Source organism: Doryrhamphus excisus, linkage group LG1 (assembly GCF_037039965.1).
Source record: "Doryrhamphus excisus strain RoL-2023G ecotype Guam linkage group LG1, RoL_Dexc_Guam_v1.1, whole genome shotgun sequence".
In the NCBI taxonomy this organism is placed as follows: Eukaryota; Metazoa; Chordata; class Actinopteri; order Syngnathiformes; family Syngnathidae; genus Doryrhamphus; species Doryrhamphus excisus.
In genome coordinates this window covers 17639979-17664843 of record NC_136357.1, presented here as the reverse complement: position 1 = coordinate 17664843, position 24865 = coordinate 17639979, and the positions used below count along the sequence as shown (strand labels likewise).

The window sequence follows — 24865 nt, the reverse complement described above, 5'->3', positions numbered from 1 at the left end:
GGGCTCATGCAGACCGCCACGATCTTTGTGCCACGCAATACCTTAGTCGTCATTCTAAAACATGCCAAGGCTGATTCTCCAACCCCCAGCAAACTCAACATGCAGAGATTATTGTGATATTTGCATTTACGGCCTGTGGCTGTAGGCAACCTCCCGATGTTACTTAACTGCACAAGATCACAATAGCTTTCGCTACTAGTGTATGTGTTTTAAAAATTTAAAAAGCACCTGCTAATCATTTTGGTCCTTAGCGCTATTCCAGCCAGGGATGTCCCGATACGGTACTGATATTGATACAGAAACTGATTTCAAGCCGATATCGAAAAAAAAAATTCAGTATATATTAGCCTGCATTGATTCACCAATAATGGCACTCCGATACAAAGACCCGATTCCAGACTCCGCACCACTGCGTCTCTCTAACTTGTCCAACAGTGCTTGCTAGCATGCTAACAAAGCAAGGAGCAGGAACGATATCAGCCTTGTTGCAGTGGAGTGCAGAACTTGTAATGCACAAATTTCCCATGGTGGCCCAGACCCAGGACGTTGAATACGACCAACCTCCTCACGAACACGAAGCGGCATCACACGGGAAACTCCCACGGCACGGCAAAAAGTCTGTCGCTTCTATTATTAAATATATATATAACCAGCTAACCATGCTAATCAATCATGTGCATGACGTAAATGGGTGAGTTTTTTCTCATAGCTACAGTTACGAACTATTGACTTAGTAATATGCAATATTTGATCATTTTAAATATAGCTGGCGAGATGTGCCAGCTGCTGTAGCTACCTAGCTAGCGCCAGCTAAGCACTGACAATGGTTGACCCAAAAGCCAAAGTTTGGAGCATCCAAGGGTCCAAAACTTGAGCAGCCAGACCAACAGAGGCGAGTATGGTAACTTTCTGCTTTGTAGGGCACATATGGACAAACAACCATTCACACTAACGGACAATTTAGAGTCGCCTAACCTAACATGCAGATTTTTGGAATGTGGAGGAAACCGGAGTACCTGGTGAAAATCCACGCAGGCACGGGGAGAACATGCAAACTCCACACAGAGGTGCCCGAGCGGAGAATCAAACGTTTTTTACATTGGAAAAATCTTGTGGCACACCACTAACCAAAAATGTTCCAAAATGTCACCACGACCTCACACGTGCATCAATAAGTCTATGGGAGGAACAAGGTAGGTGTTGCCACACGGACCAATATTACATTGCTCTGCCAGTCTTTACACCACAGACACTCCACAGTAGCCACGTTTTTACATCACCACTTTTTCTCTTTCCGAATGACCTTTCGGGAAACAATGGTATTCATAGAAAGGAATATTCCAATCTCTTGTCTACATGTGCCGTGAAAATCAAACAGAATAGTCAATAGGGCATGCCCAGTAAAACGTAAACATCAACATCACGTGATACCGGCTTCCCCGAGTTTTTCTTTCACTTGTTGGAATAACTCCGTATTGCCAGTTTTTCGTCTGTCCAGTCTTGAAATTTAGTTTGAATCAAAAACAAACTTTGCTTAGTCCAGTGCCGATTGCTGGCCTCCATTTTTAAAAGTGAAGAACGTCTGGATCTGCTTGTTACGTCATATCTGAGCATGCGCTGAAAGAACGCACCCGGGATAAATTTAAACAGGAAAAGATCAAATTCAATCTTGCTAATATTTTATAATTAAACTCAGGACATGTTTTATATAGATATATATTTTCTTTTTTAATAAAACTGCACTTGTGAATAAAGTATAGAAGGGTTTAGATTCTGTTCCACAGATGGCGGTAATGCACACGAAAGCTGCTTGCCAACCGCCAATAAACAACAGAAGAAGAAAAACACCACGAAGAAGAAGGCACCCTGACAACTTTCCGTTTGAGCGGGTACAAGATACCTCAATCGGATTGGTTAAAGGAATATTCCATCCCTGTTCAATTCTTTCCATTTGAGCAAATAAACCAAATCCAATTGGAATATTTGGGTCCATGTATACTATTGACATAATGGCTATTGACATAATATTTGCAAATGATGATTAATAAATGTTAATTATAAAAAGTGATATTGGATAATTCCTCACGGCACACCTGATGGTTTCTCAAGGTACACAAGTGTGCCGCGGCACAGTGGTTGAAAATCACCGTCCTAGACTGTGTGACCAACATGCTAACCACTCTGACATATTAACAACAATTACTTTGAAACACAATGTGAATGCATCCTTGATCCAAGTACGATGCAAGCCCGACCTTCACTTCAAGCCCAGGCCGAAACAAGGAGTTCCCCAAAGGAGGAAGATCCTGGTCAGTGGCCTGAAATCAGTGCTAACTACCAACCTTCACTCGAATCTGAAAGAGTGAGCCTCCCTTACAGATGCCTGTCCTGGAACACATTGGGCCCTCTTGAAAACCGCCAACCTGAAGTCCTCTGAAGAAGTCTTAGGTTTCTCCACAAAGAGGAACAAAGGCAGTTTATGGCCCCTCACACCACCAAGTGGTTATCCCCCTGCATAGTACAGACGCTCCTCACAGACAAGGTGTCCATCCTGAACCGCTGGGCAGAACACTTCCAGACCCTCTTCGGTTGCAGACTGCTTCGTCAACAAATCCGCGATCCTGCAGATACCTTGGTGAGAGGGAGCTGGGCAAAACACAAGTCTCCTCGAGGTCATAAAAGCCATAAACCAGATGAATTGTGGCAAAGCTAGAAATTTGGAAGTTCAGAGGAGCAACACTGGACTCCAATCTTCAAAACCTCTTCGCTGGGAACAGTGAAAGCTATCGCACAATAGAGCGAACAGGGGCTCTCCCGACATGGTTTTCGTGCTCTGGCAGCTCCAAGAAAAATGCCGTAAACAAAACAAGGGTCTATATGTCACCTTCATAGACCTGACAAGAGCTTTTGATACTGAAAGCAGAAAAGGCTAAAGGCAGATCCTGGAAAATCTTGGCTGTTCCTCAGCATGGTCATGCAGTTTTACTTGAAAATCAGCATGGCCAGGTCAGAAATGGGGTGAAGCAAGGCTGTGTCCGCAAACCAGCTCTCTTCACGATCTTCTTCAGCATGATGCTTCATAAGGCCGCGGAAGACTTCCAGGATGAAGATGGTATCCACATTTAGAGAGAAACTCAATTTTGGACCTTTGAAAAAATAGTCTGATGTCTGACAAGACAAAAGTGGAACTTTTTGGAAGGTGTGTGTTCCATTACATCTGGTGTTAAGGTACCGCCCACATTTCCGAAAAAGAACACCTAGCAGTAAAATATGGTGGTGGTAGTTTGATGGTTGTTTTTGTTTTTTGATGGCTGCTTTGCTGCTTCAGGGCCTGGAGGACTTGCTGATAGATGGAACCATGAATTCTGCTGTCTACCAAAAAGTCCAGAAGGTGAATGTCCGGCCATCTGTTGGTGACCTCAAGCTGAAGGAAATCTGAGTTCTGCAGCAGGACAATAACTCAAAAAACACCAGCAAGTCCACCTCTGAATGGCTGAATAAAAAAAAAATAAAGAACTTGGAGTGGCCTAGTCCTGACCCGAATCCCTCGGAATCGTTTTTTTTACACAGCACCAAGTAGGTTTGGATTTCTTTTTTCTCCTGTAATAATAAATGTTTCATTTCAAAACAGCATTTTGTGTTCTGTTGTCTTGTTGACGAATATTTCAATTAGTTTGATGATCTGAAACATTTATGTGTGACAAACCCTTCTCTGTGCATTATAGCACAAGAAAACAAGTTAATATGAGCTAGCTTACAACGCACATCATAGAGACTTTGGGATTTTGAAACCCTGTCAAAAAAACTTTCTTTTGATATACAGTGCATCCGGAAAGTATTCACAGCGCTTCACTTTTTCTACATTTTGTCATGTTACAGCCTCATTCCAAACTGAATTAAATTAATCTCTTACCTCAAAATTCTACACAAAATACTGCATTATGACAATGTGAAAAAGTTTTTTTTTACTTTTTTTGAATTTATTAAAAATAGAAAACTAAGAAATCACATTTACATAAGTATTCACAGCCTTTGCCATGAAGCTCAAAATTGAGCTCAGGTGCATCTTTTTTCCACTGATCATCCTTGAGATCTTTCTACAGCTTAATTGGAGTCCACCTGCAGTAAATTCAGTTGACTGGACATGATTTGGAAATATAATAACTGTCTATATAAGGTCCCACAGTTGACTGTGCATGTCAGAGCACAAACACCAAGCATGAAGTCAAAAGAACTGTCTGTAGACCTGCGAGACAGGATTGTCTTGAGGCAGCAGAAACAGCAGAAACATTTCTGCTGCTTTGAAGGTCCCAATGAGCACAGTGGCCTCCATTATTCGTAAATGGAAGACGTTTGCAACCACCAGGACTCTTCCTAGAGCTGGCCGGCCTTCTAAACTGAGCGATCGGGGAAGAAGGGCCTTAGTCAGGGAGGTGACCAAGGCCCCGATGGTCACTCTGTCAGAGCTCCAGCGTTCCTCTGTGGAGAGAGGAGAGCCTTCCAGAAGGACAACCATCTCTGCAGCAATCCACCAATCAGGCCTGTATGGTAGAGTGGCCAGACGAAAGCCACTCCTTAGTAAAAGGAACATGGCAGCCCGTCTGGAATTTGCCAAAAAGCACCTGAATGACTCTCAGACCATGAGAAACAAAATTCTCTGGTCTGATGAGACAAAGATTGAACTCTTTGGTGTGAATGCCAGGCGCCATGTTTGGAGGAAACCAGGCACTGCTCATCACCAGGCCAATACCATCCCTACAGTGAAGCATGGTGGTGGCAGCATCATGCTGTGGGGATGTTTTTCAGCAGCAGGAACTGGCAGACTAGTCAGGATAGAAGGAAAATGAATGCAGCAATATATAGAGATATCCTGGATGAAAACCTGCTCCAGAGCGCTCTTGACCTCAGTAGACTGGTCATGTACCTTGACCATATAGACAGTAGACATTAGCACACAGCCAAGATCTCAAAAGATTGGCTTCAGAACCACTCCGTGAATGTCCTGGAGTGGCCCAGCCAGAGTCCAGACTTGAATCCGATCGAACATCTCTGGAGAGATCTGTGCACAGACGTCTCCCATCCAACCTGATGGAGCTTGAGACTTATTGCAAAGAAGAATGGGCAAAACTGCCTAAAGATAGGTGTGCTAAACTTGTGGGATCATATTCAAAAAGACTTGAGGCTGTAATTGCTGCCAAAGGTGGATCAACAAAGTATTAAGGGAAGGCTGTGAATACTTATGTAAATGTGATTTTTTTGTTGTCTATTTTTAATAAATTCAAAACATGTCAAAAAAACCTTTTTTCACATTGTCATAATGGAGTATTTTGTGTAGAATTTTGAGATAAGAGATTAAATTAATACAATTTGGAATGAGGCTGTAACATGACAAAATGTAGAAAAAGTGAAGCGCTGTGAATACTTTCCGGATGCACTGTACATGCTGGGATCATGCATACTGAAGTTAACAGCAGCATAGATACAGCAACAACACTTACAATGTCTGCTCTCCTTGGGATGGCTGTGTCTTCCAGCACATGACGTGTGCTCCGGTCCTAAACGAGCATCTTGTTGAGTCTTTGTAGCGAAATCGAGAGCTAGATAGTGACACCGAGACTAGCGCCGAGCAAGGTGTCGTGTTAATCCACCAGATGAATATAGTTTTTCATGTTAGCTGCTACAATAACAATATAGCTGTGGTTTGGGTAATCTAGAAGTCAGTTATGTAAATAAACACTGTTGGTGTTTTTTCTTTTAGGGTTTTAACTTCAAAATGGGTAGTTCCCATGTCGCCCATACATATTTCCATTTGCTCGAGCTACAACGCACAGAAAAGGGAAAGAAATATGTGTTCATGTTTCACATAAAGATTGTGAATGATGGGCAAAATTTCCCACAAAAAGTGTTCCCCTTTAATCCGCGTATCTAGATACATCCTGAATCATCTATCACAAACAGATTTACATCCCTCCAAGTATGGATGATTTGTGTTGATATCGGATCAATACCGGTATTGGCTGGTATTTAAGGCTGCAATGTCAGGACACCCCTTATGCTGTAATATACTATAATGTGTTTTTGCAGTGTAGGTAAACGAACATTCACCCCCTGACTGACTTTACTATTATGGTCTCTTTCATCGTCTTCAAACATTTAGGCAAAGTGTAATGCACTTTTATTGGTAACATATTTTAATGAGTCAAAGATTGTTCTTTCAGACATAAACTACTTGCAAGGTACAATATGTACCTAATAGTCCCGAGGAAGCCTGCTCGTCTAGTATCCAGCCACCATAGTGATTTTAAAGAGTCTACAATGGGACAGGCTGCACGGCGCTCGAGTGGTTAGTGAGCAGGCCTCAGAGCTAGGACACCCGGGCTCAATTCCACCCTCGGCCATCTCTGTGTGGAGTTTGCATGTTCTCCCTGTGCATGTGTGGGTTTTCTCCGGGTACTCCGGTTTCCTCCCACATTCCAAAAACATGGTAGGTTAATTGATGACTCCAAATTGTCCGTAGGTATGAATGTGAGTGTGAATGGTTGTTTGTCTATATGTGCCCTGTGATTGGCTGGCTGGCGACCAGTCCAGGGTGTACCCTGCCTCTCGTCCCAAGACAGCTGGGATAGACTCCAGCACCCCCCGCGACCCTCGTGAGGATAAGCGGTAAAAAATGAATGAATGAATGAACAAATGGGACACTCACGTTTCTCCGACACTGCGATAGTTGTTGGGACAATCGAAGGACAGGCAGCGGAATCCACCCTGCACGTTGAAGCAGCTCTGGTTCTCCGAGCATGTGTGCGTCGCTGTCAGACATTCATCAACATCTGGGAGGAACCATTATTGAAAATGCAAAAGCATATTAAACTAGGGAACAGTGATCACATCCGTCTGGCAAGAACGGGAGGGTGTGGGTGTCCGACCTTGGCAGCTGCGTCCGTTAGGTGCTAATGTGTAGCCGTTAAGAGGGCAGGAACAGTGGAAGTTGCCCGGTGTGTTGTGGCAGCGGTAGGAGCAGATGTGACCTCCGGTGGGCAAAGCACATTCGTCTATATCTGTACACATGATGACAGCAAACACACCTTTATGGTTCTGTCGTGGTTTCACAAGCATAGAATTGATCATGCTCGTACAGAGCGGTACCTTCGCAAGTCACGCCGTCAATGTCGCTGAGCTGGTAACCACGGCGACAGTAACACTGGTATGAGCCGTACACGTTGGCACATTCCTGACTGCATGGGTTGCTTTCGCACTCGTTTAAATCTGTGCAGATGAACATGTTAACGTGAGGAATTCTCCGACTGAATGAGTACATTCCATTACCTTCACAGTTCCTGCCATCCTGCGCCAGCTTGAAGCCAGTGGTGCAACTGCACTGGTAAGATCCTGGCGTGTTCTCACACTTGTGAGCACATAGGCGTCCCGGGTAGTGCCTGCATTCGTTAATATCTACAACATAACATACGAGATAAATGTGCAGCACTTGGCTACATCCTCGCTCTTCTTCTTCTTTTTACCTTCGCAGAGGCGACTGATGCTGTTAAAGTTGTAGCCGCTGTCACACTCGCAGTGATAGGAGCCCATTGTGTTGATGCAGCCGTGACCAGAGCACACCTGGTCGGGGCCTTTGCACTCGTCGATGTCTTGAGCGGTAAGAAAACACAGCGCTGCTGCTGACTATTCATTTTGTTAATACGCGCGTGCCACAAAATGACGGTCGTACCGACGCAGCGTGTGCCTTCCTCGTTGAGGTGGTAGCCCCGCCCACAGTTGACAGAGTTCCTCTGGCAGATGTACGAGCCGACCGTGTTGATGCACACCTGACCTCTGTGGCACGGGCCTGTCTGGCTGACACATTCATTGATATCTGTAACATATACACACATTGAATATACTGTATACCAAAACATCAGTCAAAGATCCTCTATATGACAGAGGCGCTCTATCATATAGAGACAATGTTTAATGACCTACCACCAAAACACAAGTCAAAGATCCTCTATATGACAGAAACACTCTGTCATATGGAGACAGTGTTTAATGACCTACCACCAAAACACATGTCAAAGATCCTCTATATGACTAGAGCGCTCTGTTGTGTTTACGGCAATACCCCAACTGCCAAAACACTAGTCAAAGATCCTCTACATGACAGAGGCGCTCTATCATATAGAGACACTGTTTAAGGACCTACCACCAAAACACTAGTCAAAGATCCTCTACGTATATGACTAGAACGCTCTGTTGTGTTTACGGCCATACCCCAACTACCAAAACACTAGTCAAAGATCCTCTATATGACGGAAGCACTCTGCAGTATCAAGGACCTACGTTCAAAACATTTGTTGTCAAAGATCCTTAACAGGAGCACTCTCCTGTAAAAAAACACTAATGGCAGCGCCGAATTTGCTGTAAAGGGTATCTCGGGCCGCCAGTTGAATAGCACTGATATAGTGTAGTCCATAATCGTAGACAGCCACCATGCAACCCATGCTCATTTTCCTTTGTATCATCCAGTAAAAGTAGAAGCCTCACCAATGCAGCTGCCCAGAGCATCCTGGATGAAACCAGCACCACATTTGACCTTCGGGAGACAACGGAATGACCCCTGGGTATTTTGGCACTCAAACTCTGGACCACAGTTATGGATGCCTGTCTCGCACTCGTCAATATCTGGTGAGAAAAAAAACATGTTTGTCACTTTGGACAGATACAGCAAAATATTTTGTCGGTAGTGTAAAGGATGGTCTGATTTGCACCTTTGCAGTTGTTGTTGTCGGTCAGTTCGTAGCCTGTACCGCAGCTGACCTCTCTCTGGCAGCGGAATGAGCCCTCCGTGTTGATGCAGCGCTCTCCTCCCCGGCAATTGCTGGCACCCAGCAAGCACTCGTTAATGTCTGCCGGATGAGTGAAAAAATGTGTTCAATACCGGTATACAAAAAGAGTGTAAAGGGTGAGAAAAAAGAAATAAATGTAAAAATCAAAAGCTACATTATGTGCTGATTGTGTCGACTCTTCTTGTCCTTTCCATGCAGTGTGAGGCAGCACAGCCCATGCAGATACATATACAGTATCTATAAGCCAATATTAGTTAACATACTTTCCAATTTCATAAACCTTTTTTAGATAAATAAATTAGAGGTTTATGAAGTATGCATTTATGAATAAATGTGAGCAATGATCTCCTTACCCTCACAGGTCTTTCCATCTGGCTTGAGTTTGTAGCCTTTGAAACAGGAGCACGTCTCATTACTCACACAAAGATGAGCACACTTGCCTACAAAGACAATTGATGCCATTTATTGCCAGGTAAGAAAATAATGAAATGATGTTGGTGATACTGCACCATTGCACTGATCCGTTAACACTGAATTGTTGTCTCCATTGTCTGGGGTCTCGTCTTTGATTGGCACTGCGAGACATAGTAAATGAGGATTACTTGATCTGTTGATGTGTGGGGCTTTGTGGAAAAGGCTTGGACAGCCCTGGCTGAAGCTAGGAATTTATTTAGATATTAAAATGTGTATTTTTCTATTCTGCATATCGAGAAATTTTGCAGGAAAATGGAATCACTTCTCTCTCATTCATTCATTCATTTTCTACCGCTTTTCCTCACTGGGGTGTGGGTGCTGGAGCCTATCCCAGCTATCTTCGGCATATATAGACAAACAACCATTCACACTCACATTCATACCGATGGACAATTTGGAGTGGCCAATTAACCTAGCATGTTTTTGGAATGTGGGAGGAAACCGGAGTACCCGGAACAAACTCCACACAGAGATGGCCGAGGGTGGAATTGAACCCTGGTCTCCTAGTTGTGAGGTCTGCGTGCTAGCCACTCGACCGCCATGTAGCCCGGAATCACTTCTGCATGTCATAAGCTCTGAGAGTAATGATTTATTGCATCCAGTAGATGGCAGTGTGTGCTCATATTTCTCAGTGAGAACCACAGTGTTTCCACCTCTTATTCTTCCTGTTTCATCCCAATTATAACACATTGTAAGCTAGTGACATGCATTTAGCTGTGCCCACATTCAGGCTTCTCTGTCGGTGTGGTCTGATTGTCGGGCACTCCGTCCACGCAGCAAGCCCGGTACACCAGACCACACTGGTAGCCCAGAGCCAGGCTGTGGTCGCACGGAAGTCCCTGCTCCTGCGCCGTCTTGCCCAGCAGGCAGCAGTCACAGCACATCTAAAACAAACACAATGGAAAACTCTGTCTGTGAAATGTTGACCAGTATGATAAACAAGAGAAGGCATAAGGAGATGAGATCATTCCTTCTCCTCGAGGCTCCCCACATCAATCATTTCTGTAATTGAATTGCTGAAACGCACACCTTGGTTGTCTTTGTCTCACAGGTGTTGGAGAACAAAGAGTCACATGCTCCTTGGTCTTTGGCCATGTTGATGCCGGTGGTGCACATGTTGTCCTCCAGCACGGCCAAACAGCACTGCTCCTGCACTGTCCTGTCATGACAGATACAATATCTCAATAGTCTTTACTCTGGTGAGTAAAGACCAGTAGTTTATTTTCATTTCCAACCCAGACATCATCAACACAAACCCGCGACGGATTCCACTTCCTCATGTCCTTACTCATTGTGGTGTTTTAAAGGCATCCCTCTTAGTATAATAATAGTAAACCCAAGTAAACCACTTCCACATTAAAATTGTTTGAGGTGACTAACAGTTTCCAGCGCATACAGCAGGCTGGGAGTCAATATGGGGATAATTTGGCAAACCGTACCGCAATGGCGGGATTATCAACTCTCTTTGTCAAGTCTGTCGGGGACGGAGTGTTATGACGTCATACTTTTCTACTTCCGCTCAAAAATGTAGCCATTTACAAAAAAATTAGCTTCTACCTTGTGATGCCCACTAGGTGGCACTGTTGACATGTTTTGTGGCGACTTCTGTGTGTTGGTCCTTATTGTTAGAATAAAGAAATGTTTTGTTGCAGTTGATACCTCATAGCGCTTATACCTCCAGCAAATATTATATAATGTCTAAGACTAACGGGCTGACTGCTCTGACATAGACGTCTTGCTAACACTGGCCTAATTATTTCCCAATCTTCACCTCAGCACTCATGTAGCCCCGGACCAATTGACACACAATAATCTTGCCACTAACACGTGTTGTTACCTATGTAGACAATAATGGCTGTGTGTTTACACATTTCCAACTCCCCGTTTTCTTGACTTTTTACTTCCTATAGGTCAGTGGTCTCAAACTCGCTAGTTTGAGGCCCTCACCTTGATACCAAAGTTTAATGTTGAAATAACAGCTTAAAGCTGTGTGCACACCGGACACAATTAACATGATTTTGCCCAGCCCATACTGTTACCCTACACTGTTACCCCGCCCTGTTTTGCTTTGGATTAGCAATGAAGCTAAAGGCTTATGACGCTGGGTACAAATAAATGCAGGAAATGATTTGGAATAAAAGGGAAAATACAAGTCAAGATAAAGTATCTCATCAAACATGTTGTTAAAGTTACCACGCTGCTCCCAGATGGAACTTGCTAACTTGGAAGATGCTAACTTGCTAATTGGGTCAAATTATTAAGTTTCATTAATGTTCATGTTAAAGGTTAAATAACTGTTAATACTGTACATTTGAATTTGAAAAAAATAATTTCTCTACCAACTGTATGTGGTTTCTTACGTTTTTCTTATTTGCTGTTTTATTATTATTTTACTTATTACTGATTGATTGATTTATTGTCTTTATTCTTAATTTGTTTATTTATTTTTTTAATCTTATTTTGTGTATAGAAAAATAAAAATTAAGATATTTGAGAACAGTGGAATGTTTTATCAGACATTTTGGTGTGGAAACCGAGAACTAAAGTACTGAAAAAGTGTAGGGTATAGCAGAAGCAAAAGCATTGAAGATGTTTTTTTTTATTGATTTTTTTTCCAGTTTTTAATAAATGCGTTTTGTTTTTTGTTTTTTTGAAAACCTGATGTGGCCCGGCTTCACCCAGAACCTAGCTCCGGTGGCCCCCAGGTAAATTGAGTTTGAGACCCCTGCTATAAGGTGCAATGGCCAAGTGTCAAAAGGAACAGGCCCTTTCTCTCCCTCACAGAATATCACATTGCCTCAGTCCAATCAGTTAAATTGCGGTTCTGGATCCCAGCAGGCTTTTAACAAGAAAAAGAGCTTAGCCGCCCCCATGCATCTCCTCTGTCATTTCCAACAAGCTCTCTGTGGCGTCTCTTACCAGAAATTCACCTCCACGTGCACACCTCCTCTGCACTGCCTTTTAAGGGCACGATGACGACGCGCCTTCACCTTTTTTTCACCTTACTCACTCTTCCTGTTATTCCATCCATTCCGTGCACATTGGGTTTCACCTCCGAGGTATTTCCTCCCCCCTACATGTGGCGCTTCCCACCCCCACAAACCTCTGCTCTTTCCCTTGGTGCTATTATTCGGACAAGTTTGGGAACACATAAGGTGGCACATCATGTTCAGTTTGCTAGCGGGCGTGTTATTAGCTCGTGATTATTACCGCTTCCTGTTCTCGCTGGGAGGAAGCAATATGGCTACAGACGTATGGCGTAGAAATGACACGTCTACACGATAGACGACTGCATTGTAGCAGTTTTACCTGCACGTGGGCGACCCGGAGATGAGCGGCAGGGTTGCACACACTTTGTTATCGCTGGCACCCCTCTGGCCATCTTTGCAGCAGTCGTCAATGGAGGTTTGCTGTACTCCTGCACATAAGAATGGCCAAGCATGTTAATTAGTATGTAGTTATGCATCACAATACCAAATTTTCTCAAATAATACCTAGATTCGGTTAATTAATTTGAGCATCAATGCTGCAAGCAATGTTGCTTCTGTTGCGGCTGCGTTGTGCAACTGTTGACAAATGAGCTAGTTTTCACTTTCATGTACTTATAGTTCATTCATTCATTCATTTTCTACCGCTTTTTCCTCACGAGGGTCTTTGGGTGAGAGGCGGGGTACACCCTGGACTGGTGGCCAGCCAATCACAGGGCACATATAGACAAACAACCATTCACACTCACATTCATACCTATGGAAAATTGGAGTCATCAATTAACCTAGCATGTTTTTGAAATGTGGGAGGAAACCGGAGTACCCAGAGAAAACCCACGCATGCATGGGGAGAACATACAAGCAATTAACCTAGCTGTGAGGTCTGTGCGCTAACCACTTGACCACTGTGCCGCCCCATACTTATAGTTATTAAAGTTAAAACAATGAACTCGTAGTATAGTGAACAACGCCCCTGCCTAGACTACAAATGAACAAGGGTCATTAGACCAGACCGATCTGATCTGATGTGGAGCGGCTTAGCGGTCATCTTGCATTTTGTTCAACAATCTGCAGCCATGATTATTCCCTCGCCAGTGGTTTGTGTAATTGCGCAAGTGTGCCGATCTGGTCTGCCAAAGCTCTTCCTCCTTTAAGGCAAACCAGTCATCCCGTCTGCTGCTTAAATTGTTCATCATGTATCCAAATAGCAGGGATGGTGCTGGTGAAATTCTTGTTTTGCTTTATGATGTTAGGTCAGGTAGGGAGGAAGTGTCTGGGAGAGCAACGCTCTTGTTCTCATGGATTTAAAGCTTTGTCTCAGGAGGGAGGGGGAGGGTTATTGGGAGCATTCATCAAAATGAGCTGAGGCCTAAACAGTCATTGTGTCACGCCGAGGTTGAGGTAGTTTGGACCTAATAGAACTTTTTACATATCAGTAGTGTTTTTAGAGCTTTAACTCTGACAACAGTGGGTTTACAGTCCCCGTAAATGTCCCACAGAGCTGTAAAAGCCAGAACAAAATGTTGCATTAGCATGTTTTCCAGCTAAACAGTGAGCTGGCATACCCATCAAAGCTCTCCTATTCCGCCAGGTAATGGAGGTGGATTACATTCCTCTGTGAATGTCATACTTTTTCATGAAAAAACATAGATTTGTTGTTAGATGCTTGCTTGTAAAGGTCCCATATTCTAATATTTTGTAATTATTTAAGCACTAAAGGTGCCAAAATAGTGTATTGGAAGCATGTTGTCCAAAAATCGAGCCTTGATGCTGGAAAAGTGTTACAACAACATAACATTAAGGGTTGGTGCAGGAGGATACATACTTTAGCGAAATTAGTGTTAGCATTGCTAACATACACTCACATTTTAACGTCACCATCATGCTAGGTTAACATTCATTCATTCATTCATTTCCTACTGCTTATCCTCACAATGGTCGCGGGTATGTTGGAGCCTATCCCAGCTGTCTTCGGGCAAGAGGCGGGGTACACCCTGGACTAGTGGCCACCCAATCAAAGGGCACATATAGACAAACAACCATTCACACTCACATTCAATTTGGAGTCGCCGATTAACCTAGTAAGGCGGTCTAGTGGTTAGTGCGTCGACCTCACAGCTAGGAGACCAGGGTTCAATTCCACCCTCGGCCATCTCTGTGTGGAGTTTGCATGTTCTCCCCCGTGCATGCGTGGGTTTTCTCCGGGTACTCCGGTTTCACACACACATTCCAAAAACATGCTAGGTTAATTGGCCACTCCAAATTGTCAATAGGTATGAATGCGAGCCCGAAGACAGCTGGGATAGGCTCCAGCAACCCCTGTGACCCTCGTGAGGAAAAGTGGTAGAATGAATGAATGAATTAACCTAGCATGTTTGAATTAACCTTGAATTAACCTAGAATTAACCTAGAATTAACCTAGAATGTGGGAGGAAACCGAAGTACCCGGAGAAAACCCACGCATCCACGGGGTGAACATGCAAACTCCACACAGAGATGCCCGAGGAAGGAATTGAACTCGGGTCTCCTAGCCGTGAGGACTGCGTGCTAACCACTCTAGTGCCATGCAGCCCGCGAGGTTAACATATATGCTAAAAAAAACAAGAGTCAAACTTCCAGCTCCCATGACTGTCTGTAGTTGACTGGCGGATACTGCTGTTTTAAGATGTGTAACGAAGCCTTTTTATATTGTCACTAGTATAGCTACATTACACTCACATATTGGCTAAAAATTAGGCGCATAGAAAAATGAATGGATGGAATTTGGAGACCTTTAATAGTACGATATATAATATAAGGTAGAGGGAGGATAGTGTGTTTGTGTGTTTGGACTGCAGAACTATTCAGGATGTGTAGTGAAGCTGGCTATGGTTGGGTCAGCGGTGGTACCTTGTCCATAAGGAAGGATGCGTTTCCTTCGTCACATTACAAAAACCTGCAACTTCAAAAGCAGAGCAAATGCATGACGGAAATGACAGATTTGATGCTCATCCTTACAACGTCATTAAAAAATACAATGAGCTGCAATTGTCTGAGCTTGTTGTGAGTCTGGCACATCCCATAATACTGCGATACACCGTGTAGCAGCCACTTAAAAGTTTTGTAAAAAGTGGTGCAGTTGTTTTTCTGAGGAACCCAGCAAGCTGGTGTTTTAAATGATGATGATTTCTGTTCACAGTTGACGTCCAAGGAGGAGGAGCTTAGCGTGCGCTGAATAGTCCAAAAACCAAACTAATCCAATTATCTTTCCCAACAGGGGCCACTGTAAGTGTTTTCCAAACTCTGCTCATAGTTGGCATTCCAAGACCACCGCTGTCTGTGACTTTTAAAACCCAAGATTGAAAGAACAGAAGGGGCCTCTTTTGGTTATTATCAGAACGAGGCGAACCAGACACGCCGCTGTTGTTGTGATGTATTGTCTGCTGATTTCCATCTTGGATGGGACCAGGGCGAGATGAGCGATGTGGGGGCCGCTCTCTTTTTTTGGCAGGACGACACACGGCTCGCCTTCGTCTAGACGCCTCGTGTAAACAAGGCTTAATGAGTTCAGTGGTGAAACACCAACCCGCGAGGAGAGACTGGAACCTACTGCATCTCTATATGTCTATCTAGCGGATTTCAAAGAAAATATGGGAGTTGAACTCGTGTCTTATGCGCCAAATTGTCACTGCCTATGCCAAGTAGCTGGTGCTGCCTTGTGACGACTTGTACAAGACTGGAATGCCATCCCACAGTGGTGTGTGACCAGGCTGTTTGGTAAAAGAATCAATTGCTGCTAGTGTGTCCTCTACAGCCGCCCCTTGTTTAGTGCGGTTAATTGGTTCCAGACCCAACCGCACTAAGTGAATTTCCACTATGTCGGAAACATGGAAAATTATAAATAAGGCAAAATAAAATAAAATAATTAATAAGAACATGCTAACTCCACACAGTGTGGCCACACAGCTAGGAGACCCACATTCCCCGCCCCCTGTGCCTGCATGGATTTTCTCCAGGTACTCCGGTTTCTTCCCACATTTTGAAAACATCATGTTCATAGGTATGAATGATTGTTGTCTATATGTGCTTTGCCATTGGCTGGCGACCAGTCCAGGGTGTACCCCGCCTCTCCCGCTGAAGACAGCTGGGATAGGCTCCAGCATTCCTGTGACCCTAGTGAGAATAAGCGGCATAGAAACTGATTCTTATGGCAGAGAAAACCCTGTGTGAAACAGTGATTGGCACCTAAACCTAATAACTGGTTGGGCCACCCTTAGCAGCAAGAACTGCAATCAAGCATTCGTGATAACTTGCAATGAGTCTCTTACAGCGCAGTGGAGGAATTTTGGTCCACTCATTTTTGCAGAATTGTTGTCATTCAGTCACATTGGAGGCTTTTCCACGATGAAGCACCTTTTTGAGGTCATGCCACAGCATCTCAATGGGATTTTTTTTTCAGTAGGCCACTACAACAGAATTCATGGTTCCATTTATCACAGCAAGTCTTCCAGGTCCTGAAGCAGGAAAACAGCCCCAGACCATCACACTACCACCACCATATTTTACTCTTGGTATGATGTGTTACTTTTATCCCAGATGCAATGGGACACACACCTTCCAAAAAGTTAAACTTTTGTCTCATCAGACCACAGAGTATTTTCCCAAAGGTCTTAGAGATCATCAAAATGTTTTCTGGCAAAATTGAGACAGGTCTTGATGTTCTTTTGTTCAGCACTGGTTTTCATCTTGGAACACTGCCACCACAGTCATGTTTTACCAGGGGGCGGGGGCAATTCTTCCACACAGAGCCATGTAGGTTTTGGACTTTTTTCCTCTCTTAATAATGAATGTGGGCGTCACGGTGGTCTAGTGGTTAGCGCGCAGACCTCACAGGTAGGAGACAAGGGTTCAATTCCACCCTCAGCCATCTCTGTGTGGAGTTTGCATGTTCTCCCCGTGCATGCGTGGGTTTTCTCGGGTACTCCGGTTTCCTCCCACATTCCAAAAACATGCTAGGTTAATTGGTGACTCCAAATTGTCCATAGGTATGAATGTGTGTGAGAATGGTTGTTTGTCTATATGTGCCCTGTGATTGGCTGGCCACCAGTACAGGGTGTACCCCGCCTCTCGCCCAAAGACAGCTGGATAGGCTCCAGCACCCCCGCGAACCTCGTGAGGAAAAAGCGGTAGAAAATGAGTGAATGAATGTGAGTGTGAATGGTTGTTTGTCTATATGTGATTGGCTGGCCACCAGTCCAGGGTGTACCCCGCCTCTCGCCTGATGACAGCTGAGATAGGCTCCAGTTTCATTTAAAAACTGCATTTAGTGTTCAGTTGTTTTGCCACTGACTAATATTTCCATTTGTTTGATCTTTCAATTATTTTATTTTACATTGTCTTATTTATAATTTTCCATGTTTAAGCAGAGACGGGTATTATGAAAGCTTTTACTTTGAAAGTGTCACTTCTCCTAGTGGTTGGTATGCGTGTTGTGCAATCAGCTATTCTCCCAGTTGCAAAGAATTTAAAAAAACAACAACAAAACTCTGGCTTGTGTGTGGCCAAGTGTGATATTGGCCTATTTTTAAACCTAATTTGATGACAGAAGATGAAGTTATTGACTTCCGGGTGTTGGTTTAACTTCCTACAGCGGTTCACATATGCACATGTACTTAAAATAATAATAACTTATGTTTCCTGGCTGGATTTTATAGATGTGCATAAGAGGTGTGTTAAGAAGCAGTGCCACGATTGTGACTTTTAATGACAAGTTACACAGACAGTCCCATTATAATGTGTTTGTGAGAAAGGGCTAATAAGTAGCCGCAAATCGATCTATGGCAGTCCAAATTGAATTTAAGACAGTACCATTATAATGAGTTTGTGAGCAAGGGCGAAAAAGACTTATTTTTCAATGGTCGCGACAAATCTATCGGTGGCGGTCCAAATTTATTAGTGGCAAACCGCCACAAACAATTTATGGAATACACTGGATTATCTACCCATGTGTATTTAAAATAATAATCTATTCTATACACATTTAAGAGCTCCATGTCCCCTAAACCCCAACCTGATCAGTGGAAGAAAATGAAGTATTGAGTACGCAAGGCATTTATCATATTGTATATCATTGTATTTATTAATCTCTCCATTTATCTGTATCTGTTATTCCTAAATGCTGCTGCTCGAGTGCCAACTCGAACTAGAAGAAGAGATCATGCAGTTACCCCATTGGAATGGCTCCCTATAATATTTAACATATGTAACATGTAAATTATGTTCTAACCGTAATATCTGTCCGAGAGCTTGCTTAGAATAATTTAACATCACCCTCACTCGGTTGCTCCACTATTGTTCCGCTTCTGCTTCCGCCCCCACTCCCGAGCCTCATCCCTCCTCGCCTGTTGGCCCCCTCCGACTGTGAAAGTGGCCCCACGTGTGAGGTTCTGATAGGTTTCAGGCCTTGATGACCCCTCCTGCCAGCGCTATGGTATAAATCACACCTCTCTGTCTAGACTGCCTTTGGTGGAAGTGTGAGCTTATGACACAGAGCTAAAAGACGCCCTGTTAAACATTAATATTTGACAATATGAGATTAAATAAAGGATAATAGGCGCACATGCTAAGTTCATGTTGTTTTTACCATAAATTGGGAGAAAATGTGGACAAATGTGGAATCTATGTCTCATTTGTAATCAAACTTCATGACTTTATTACATCATCACCACATGAATCAAAGATTTTATCTGCATCTTTCAAATGCATGAGTAATTCTGCTCATATGGCCATATTTTTTGAATCCGCTGTAAATCACATTGGGCTCATGCAGTGACACGACGTTTGCATGTAATAAATAACTAACAAAAGCGATATTTTAGGTTTAATCATTTTAAACATCAATTTTATCTGAATCATTAACGCAGTTGTGCAGAAATTAAAGTTACTCCCTTTTTAATTTGACAAAAGACTCTATGAACAACATGTTATTTAATATTAAATTGACTTGTGATGTATTATTGCACATTATCCATCACAGCATTGAACATACATGTCAAGAAATGTTTGCTCATAGGCTGTGGTGTTTGCATTTTACATGCAAAAGAGGTGACTTAGATATGAGACTTTTTTTAGTATAAGGACAGAAAAAAAAAGTTTAGTCCATACCTGTTTGCAGCAAAAGTCCTCCATAAAACTGTCATTGCATTGCAAAACAAGCCAACAGGGAACTATTCAACCACTCATGTCAACAATGACTCCGTTTCCTGCTTCATTTTCAACTTCAGAAAAGTAGTTGATGAAACTTACCTTGAGCAAGGAGGACTCCCAGCATCGAACTGAGCAGAACAATCTGCGGACCCATGTGGTGAGACAATTCAAGCTCCACTGTTGGAAAATATACGTTTAAAACTAAAAAAATAAGCTCTTTCGCTTTTAAAATGGATTCAATGGATGCGTTAGGAAAGAGAAAGAAGAGTGATGGAGTGTTACGGTGCCTCCCTTGCAGGACTCAGCGTCTAATAATGAGTGCGCGCATCGTCACAAAACAAACACCCACTTTCACTTGGGCAGAATCACGCACTGCTGCACCAGCCTTCACGTTGCCCGGTAATGATTGCAAAAGTATAGAGACACATTCTCGTTCAAAAGCCTGACACAGCGAGTCTCAACTTTTGTTTGGTACTGGAGTCGACATCATACGGAAGTAGATATGGAGACAATGAGAATAGGTGATGAGCACGTACAGGCTGTAACATTACTTGTTGTCTATTTAGCTGTCGATTGAGTCAAAATAAATAGTAATTGTAGTTGTGAGGGGTAAATGACATCCCTACTCCCAATTCTATTTATTTGACGTTTGTCTGACGTAACCGGATATGAGATTTACGTTTGTGCTACGTACATTGCGCATTTAGCTAGGTCTCGGTGATTGTTATGAGACAGTATGCTAACTATTTTAATAATAGTCACGAAAAAAATAACCCCCAATATATTACATATTTGAAGTATGGTTATTGACCATTTATGTTCATCCAATAATAACTTCCACAGCCGCACGACCGCCGAGTGGTTAGCATTTTGGCCACAAGCATAGAAGATGGATGGACTCACTAACCACCACAGCACGTGACGTCGCAGTTGTAAAGATTTGCTAAAGGAGGAAGTGACGTAGTCCATGCGCATGCGCAACACTGATTGCGTTTCCTGGGCGGATTTGCTAGTGACATTGCTAACTTTTGGGTCCTCCGGTCAGTGTTTTCATGTTATGTTGTTGATATGTGGCATATTTTACATTGGACAAGCATAGAGTTACACAGCTCATTCGAATTTGTGGTAAAAACTGCTGCTAATTTAAAGCGATAATTTTGGCTCCTGGTCCGAACATAAGTGAATTTCTGCTAAATACTATTCGGGATTCATAAATTGAATATTTTTGTATTATTAATTATGTATTTTAATATTATTAGAGCCTTCTCGACATGAAGTAACACCCCCATAGTTACCTTTACACTCCTATTACCCAATATAGTAGACATAGTAAAGCCATTTAAGACTTAAATAAGGCTCATGCTCATCTAAATGTGTTCCCTAGGGGAGCTGAGCGGCGGTCGGACAGGAAGCAAAATCGGAACGAGTTTAGTTTTAGCTTGGCATGGGTTACTGCAGCAACAGTAGCCCGTGTTTTTATTAGGGATTTTTATTGAGGGTGACTATGCAGCTTGGGAGATCATTCAAAACCGCAATGAAAGCCTGTTGTTTTGATGGTCATCTGGTGTCTGGTGTGTGTCAGGGACATTACTGACACCTTGAGGCCATATGCATATACTACATCGTTCACTGCATCTTTCAATGCTTCTTCTGAATGCCTCATTTTAGTTCATTTACAATAAAAAGCTTCTGAAGACAATACATTGGTAGCCAGCAGATGGCAGTACTTATTTAACCGCATGGCAGGAGCCTCACTGCAATGAAAGTACATTTCTTCAAGAAACATGATAAATATGTCAATCGAATTGGTCTTGCTCGTTTATAACTTGTGGGCTGAGCTATGTTTCCTTGTGGCGACTCGATATAAAACCCCCGGGCGAAATGTCTATGGTGGTAGGAGACATGTGGCTCCGATTAAGACGATCTCTCAAGCTGCCTTGCTGTCGCAGTTCCCGGAGCCCATCGAGCTTGCTGATTGAATTTGCAGAGGCTCTGTAGTTGGTACAAAATGTTTATCATCGTGCGGGCGAGCAATTATTTCTCTTCCCTCACTTGCTGCCAAGTCCTTGAATCCCATCATGCACGCTGGCAGCGCCCTGCAACAACTGACTTTGGTACAGATTGTAGATGTGAAGTAAATAGAAGTAAATAAGGAGGAAAAATGAGTGCAATTGAAGCTTCACAGGGATTTCCAATACTATTCATTCATTCATTTTCTACCGCTTTTTCCTCACGAGGGTCGCGGGGGTGCTGGAGCCTATCCCAGCTGTCTTCGGGCGAGAGGCGGGGTGATTTCCAATACTATTACTATTACAACCCCCTCTTTTCAAGGGTTTTTGCAGTGAAAAACAAATCCTGTCATATGACTCAGCAAAAACTGTAGATTCCTAAAAACAGCAGCGCACTCCTGTTATATAGAGGATCTTTTCAAGGGTTTTTGCAGTGAAAAACAAATCCTGTCATATGACTCTGCAAAAACTGTAGATTCCTAAAAACAACAGAGCACACCTGTTATATAGAGGATCTTTGACTATTGGGGTATTTTTTAGCAGTAGGGCCTCAAAAACAGCAGAACGTTCCTGTCATTTAGGGGCTCTTTTCAAGAGTTTTTGCAGTGAAAAACAAAACCTGTCATATGACTCTGCAAAAACTGTAAATTCCTAAAAACAGCAGAGCACTCCTGTTATATAGAGGATCTTTTCAAGGGTTTTTGCAGTGAAAAACAAATCCTGTCATATGACTCTGCAAAAACTGTAGATTCCTAAAAACTGCAGAGCACACCTGTTATATAGAGGATCTTTGACGATTGGGGTATTTTTTGGCAGTACGGCCTCAAAAACAGAACATTCCTGTCATTTAGGGGCTCTTTTCAAGGGTTCTTGCAGTGGAAAACAAATCCTGTCATATGACTCTGCAAAATCAACTTCTGTCATATGGGGGATCTTTTACTTGTGTTTTTGTGGAAGTTTGTTAAAAATAGCACAGCGTCCCGTTGTATTGGTGATCTTTAACTAGCTTTCTTTGTCAGTCCTTAAAAACAGCAGAGTGCCCCTGTCATATAGAGGATCTTTGACTTGCTGGTTTTTTTTGGAAGCAGGTGCTTAAAAAAAACAGCACTCCTGTCATACAGAAGATCTTTTACCAGCGTTTTTTGCAGTAGGATCTTACAAACATCACAGCAGTCCTGTGGAATAGAGGATCTTTTGAGTTCAACAAACAAGGTTTGACAAGGTTGTCCCGTATTCAGTAGGTGCATTCTCTCCAGTATTTGAATCGTATCATCAAGGCCGAGCCAAGTGTAGGGAATACACCCCCGTCCCCAAGCAGGTCTGTTCTTTAAAGTAGATCATGCAGAGGATGGGAGGCATCCTGTGGAATCTCAACAACAAAGAGCATCCCTCGGTCTAATCTTATCTGTTCCTCATTGTAAAGACGAGAGACTTTACAGAGTAAACCCTGACAATCATTCAAGCGCTGGATCACATCTAAACCGGTGCCTGCCTGCCTTTCCGTGCCTGTTCGCTCGCAATCTAGCAAGGAATCAGCAGGGGGGCAGCTGACCTCCGAGCTCCTTCAGCGGAGGAAGTTGGGTCGCATTCAAGCAGTGCTAACGCTTCCTTTGAAGCTCAGCGGAGGTTGTCTTACCGTGTCTGTGTCTGTTTCGGGCGGCCCACCGAGACAATTCCTTGATTGGTTGGGGGGGGGGCATACAAAGACCCCGATCATGTTGCACAGACACTTACAGGAAGTTGTTAGAGCAGAGGTAGGGAACCTATGGCTCGGGAGCCAGATAGGGCTCTTTTGATGACTGTATCTGGCTCTCAAGCATTTCTTACCACAATAAAAATTTATTTTTGCTGACATTTTAAAGTAAACATCACAGAAATGACTGTTAAAAATAATATTCAAAATCAACAACTTTCTTATGCATTTTAATTCGTTCATCTATATTCTGCTGCAATACGGCCAACCATATCTACCAAAACTTGATTATTACTGGGTAATGCTGTAGTCTACCTCGGTCATTGAGATGTCAAAAAAACATGTAAATGTAAACTTTCCTCCTTTAGTCAAATAGCTAAAGCTGCAGAACCAAGCCTTCTGACGAAGATGGCCAAAAGAATGAAATACGTCTACGGAATACGGTGCAAAACTATGCAGCAGCAGAAGTTGTATTAATGGCAACAAGTATTTGATTTATTATTAGACACTGCGCTGCTCACGAAAGTGTGCTGGCCACACCCCATTGGCGTGGGGTAGTGTGCCTGGTCTACGTAATTAGAGCCCATTATCTAAAACTGTTGGTCTTACATAAAAATGCACACATTTTATTGCATTCAATGTTTAAAAAAATGCATATGGCTCTCACAGATACACATTTTAAAATATCTGGCCTTCATGGCTCTCTTCGCCAAAAAGGTTCCCGGCCCCTGTGTTAGAGTGTTTAGTTGGACTTTACACAACTGCAACTTTGACATAGGACACGCTTTAGGGGAATTTGGCAAATATAATTATGTGGTCATTCGGGAAGTAACAGTATATATTATATAGCTATAATCCCGGTTCGATACGTACCTCAGTTTTAAGGTCACAGCTGGGATAAGCTCCATCATACCCCTGGGACCCTGAGGAGGGTAAGCACTATAGAAAACGGATGCATGGATGTTCAGAGTGATCCTCAGATCTTTCCCGTCTACCTTCACAGCTGAGTCCAGCGATGTTGGGCTCAAAACATTTAGTGGCCACTGTTTTATAATAACAGCTTCAAAAGCATGTTGAAGGTTCTGGCTAGTAATCCTAAAAATCCAAGTTTAGTCATCAAAAGCAGTGATTTTCAACCACTGTGCTGCGGCAGGTGTGCAGGTGTGCCGTGAGGAATTATCCAATATCACTTTTTATAATTAACATTGATTAATCATCATTTGCAAAATATTTGCAAATATTATGTCAATAGCCATTATGTCAATAGTATACATGGACCCAAATATTCCAATTGCATTTGGTTTATTTGCTCAAAGGGAAAGAATTGAACAGGGATGGAATATTCCTTTAACCAATCAGATTGAGGTACCTTGTAGTTGGTTGTCAGACTGCGTTCTTCTTCGTGGTGTTTTTCTTCTTCTGTTGTTTATTGGCGGTTGGCAAGCAGCTTTCGTGTGCATTACCGCCATCTGTGAAACAGAATCTAAACCCTTCTATACGCCATTCACAAGTCCAGTTTTATTAAAAAAGAAAATATATATCTATATAAAACATGTCCTGTTCAATTATAAAATATTAGCAAGATTGAATGTGATCTTTTCCTGTTTAAATGTATCCCGGGTGCGTTCTTTCAGCGCATGCTCAGATATGACGTAACACGCAGATCCAGACGTTCTTCAC

The 24865-nt window shown here is 42.9% G+C and overlaps 1 protein-coding gene and 1 long non-coding RNA gene across 4 annotated transcripts in view; one reads left to right on the top strand and one right to left on the bottom strand.

The window, feature by feature from the left end:
• Window positions 1-20114, bottom strand: part of fbln1 (fibulin 1) — a 47972-nt gene extending 27858 nt beyond the window's left edge. The window contains exons 1-14 of one of the 3 annotated variants that reach the window (XM_058075375.2): window positions 19583-20114; window positions 12621-12729; window positions 10341-10470; window positions 10036-10195; window positions 9347-9412; window positions 9191-9277; window positions 8760-8897; window positions 8536-8673; window positions 7724-7867; window positions 7518-7643; window positions 7324-7449; window positions 7144-7263; window positions 6924-7055; window positions 6704-6827 (exon numbers count right to left, since the gene is read on the bottom strand). In XM_058075375.2, coding sequence (XP_057931358.2) covers window positions 6704-6827; window positions 6924-7055; window positions 7144-7263; window positions 7324-7449; window positions 7518-7643; window positions 7724-7867; window positions 8536-8673; window positions 8760-8897; window positions 9191-9277; window positions 9347-9412; window positions 10036-10195; window positions 10341-10470; window positions 12621-12729; window positions 19583-19637 — 1655 coding nt within the window. In that variant the 5' untranslated portion in view covers window positions 19638-20114. Of the gene's footprint in view, window positions 1-6703; window positions 6828-6923; window positions 7056-7143; window positions 7264-7323; window positions 7450-7517; window positions 7644-7723; window positions 7868-8535; window positions 8674-8759; window positions 8898-9190; window positions 9278-9346; window positions 9413-10035; window positions 10196-10340; window positions 10471-12620; window positions 12730-18613; window positions 18684-19582 lie in introns of those variants that run through there. The other 2 variants (XM_078791698.1, XM_078791697.1) reach the window with 2 other exon arrangements.
• On the top strand, window positions 8529-16191 carry LOC131131058 (uncharacterized). The gene is made up of 3 exons (XR_009130140.2): window positions 8529-8676; window positions 10363-10510; window positions 15555-16191. It is a non-coding gene; the product is annotated as an uncharacterized LOC131131058 (long non-coding RNA).
• Window positions 20115-24865: the final 4751 nt, after the last annotated feature.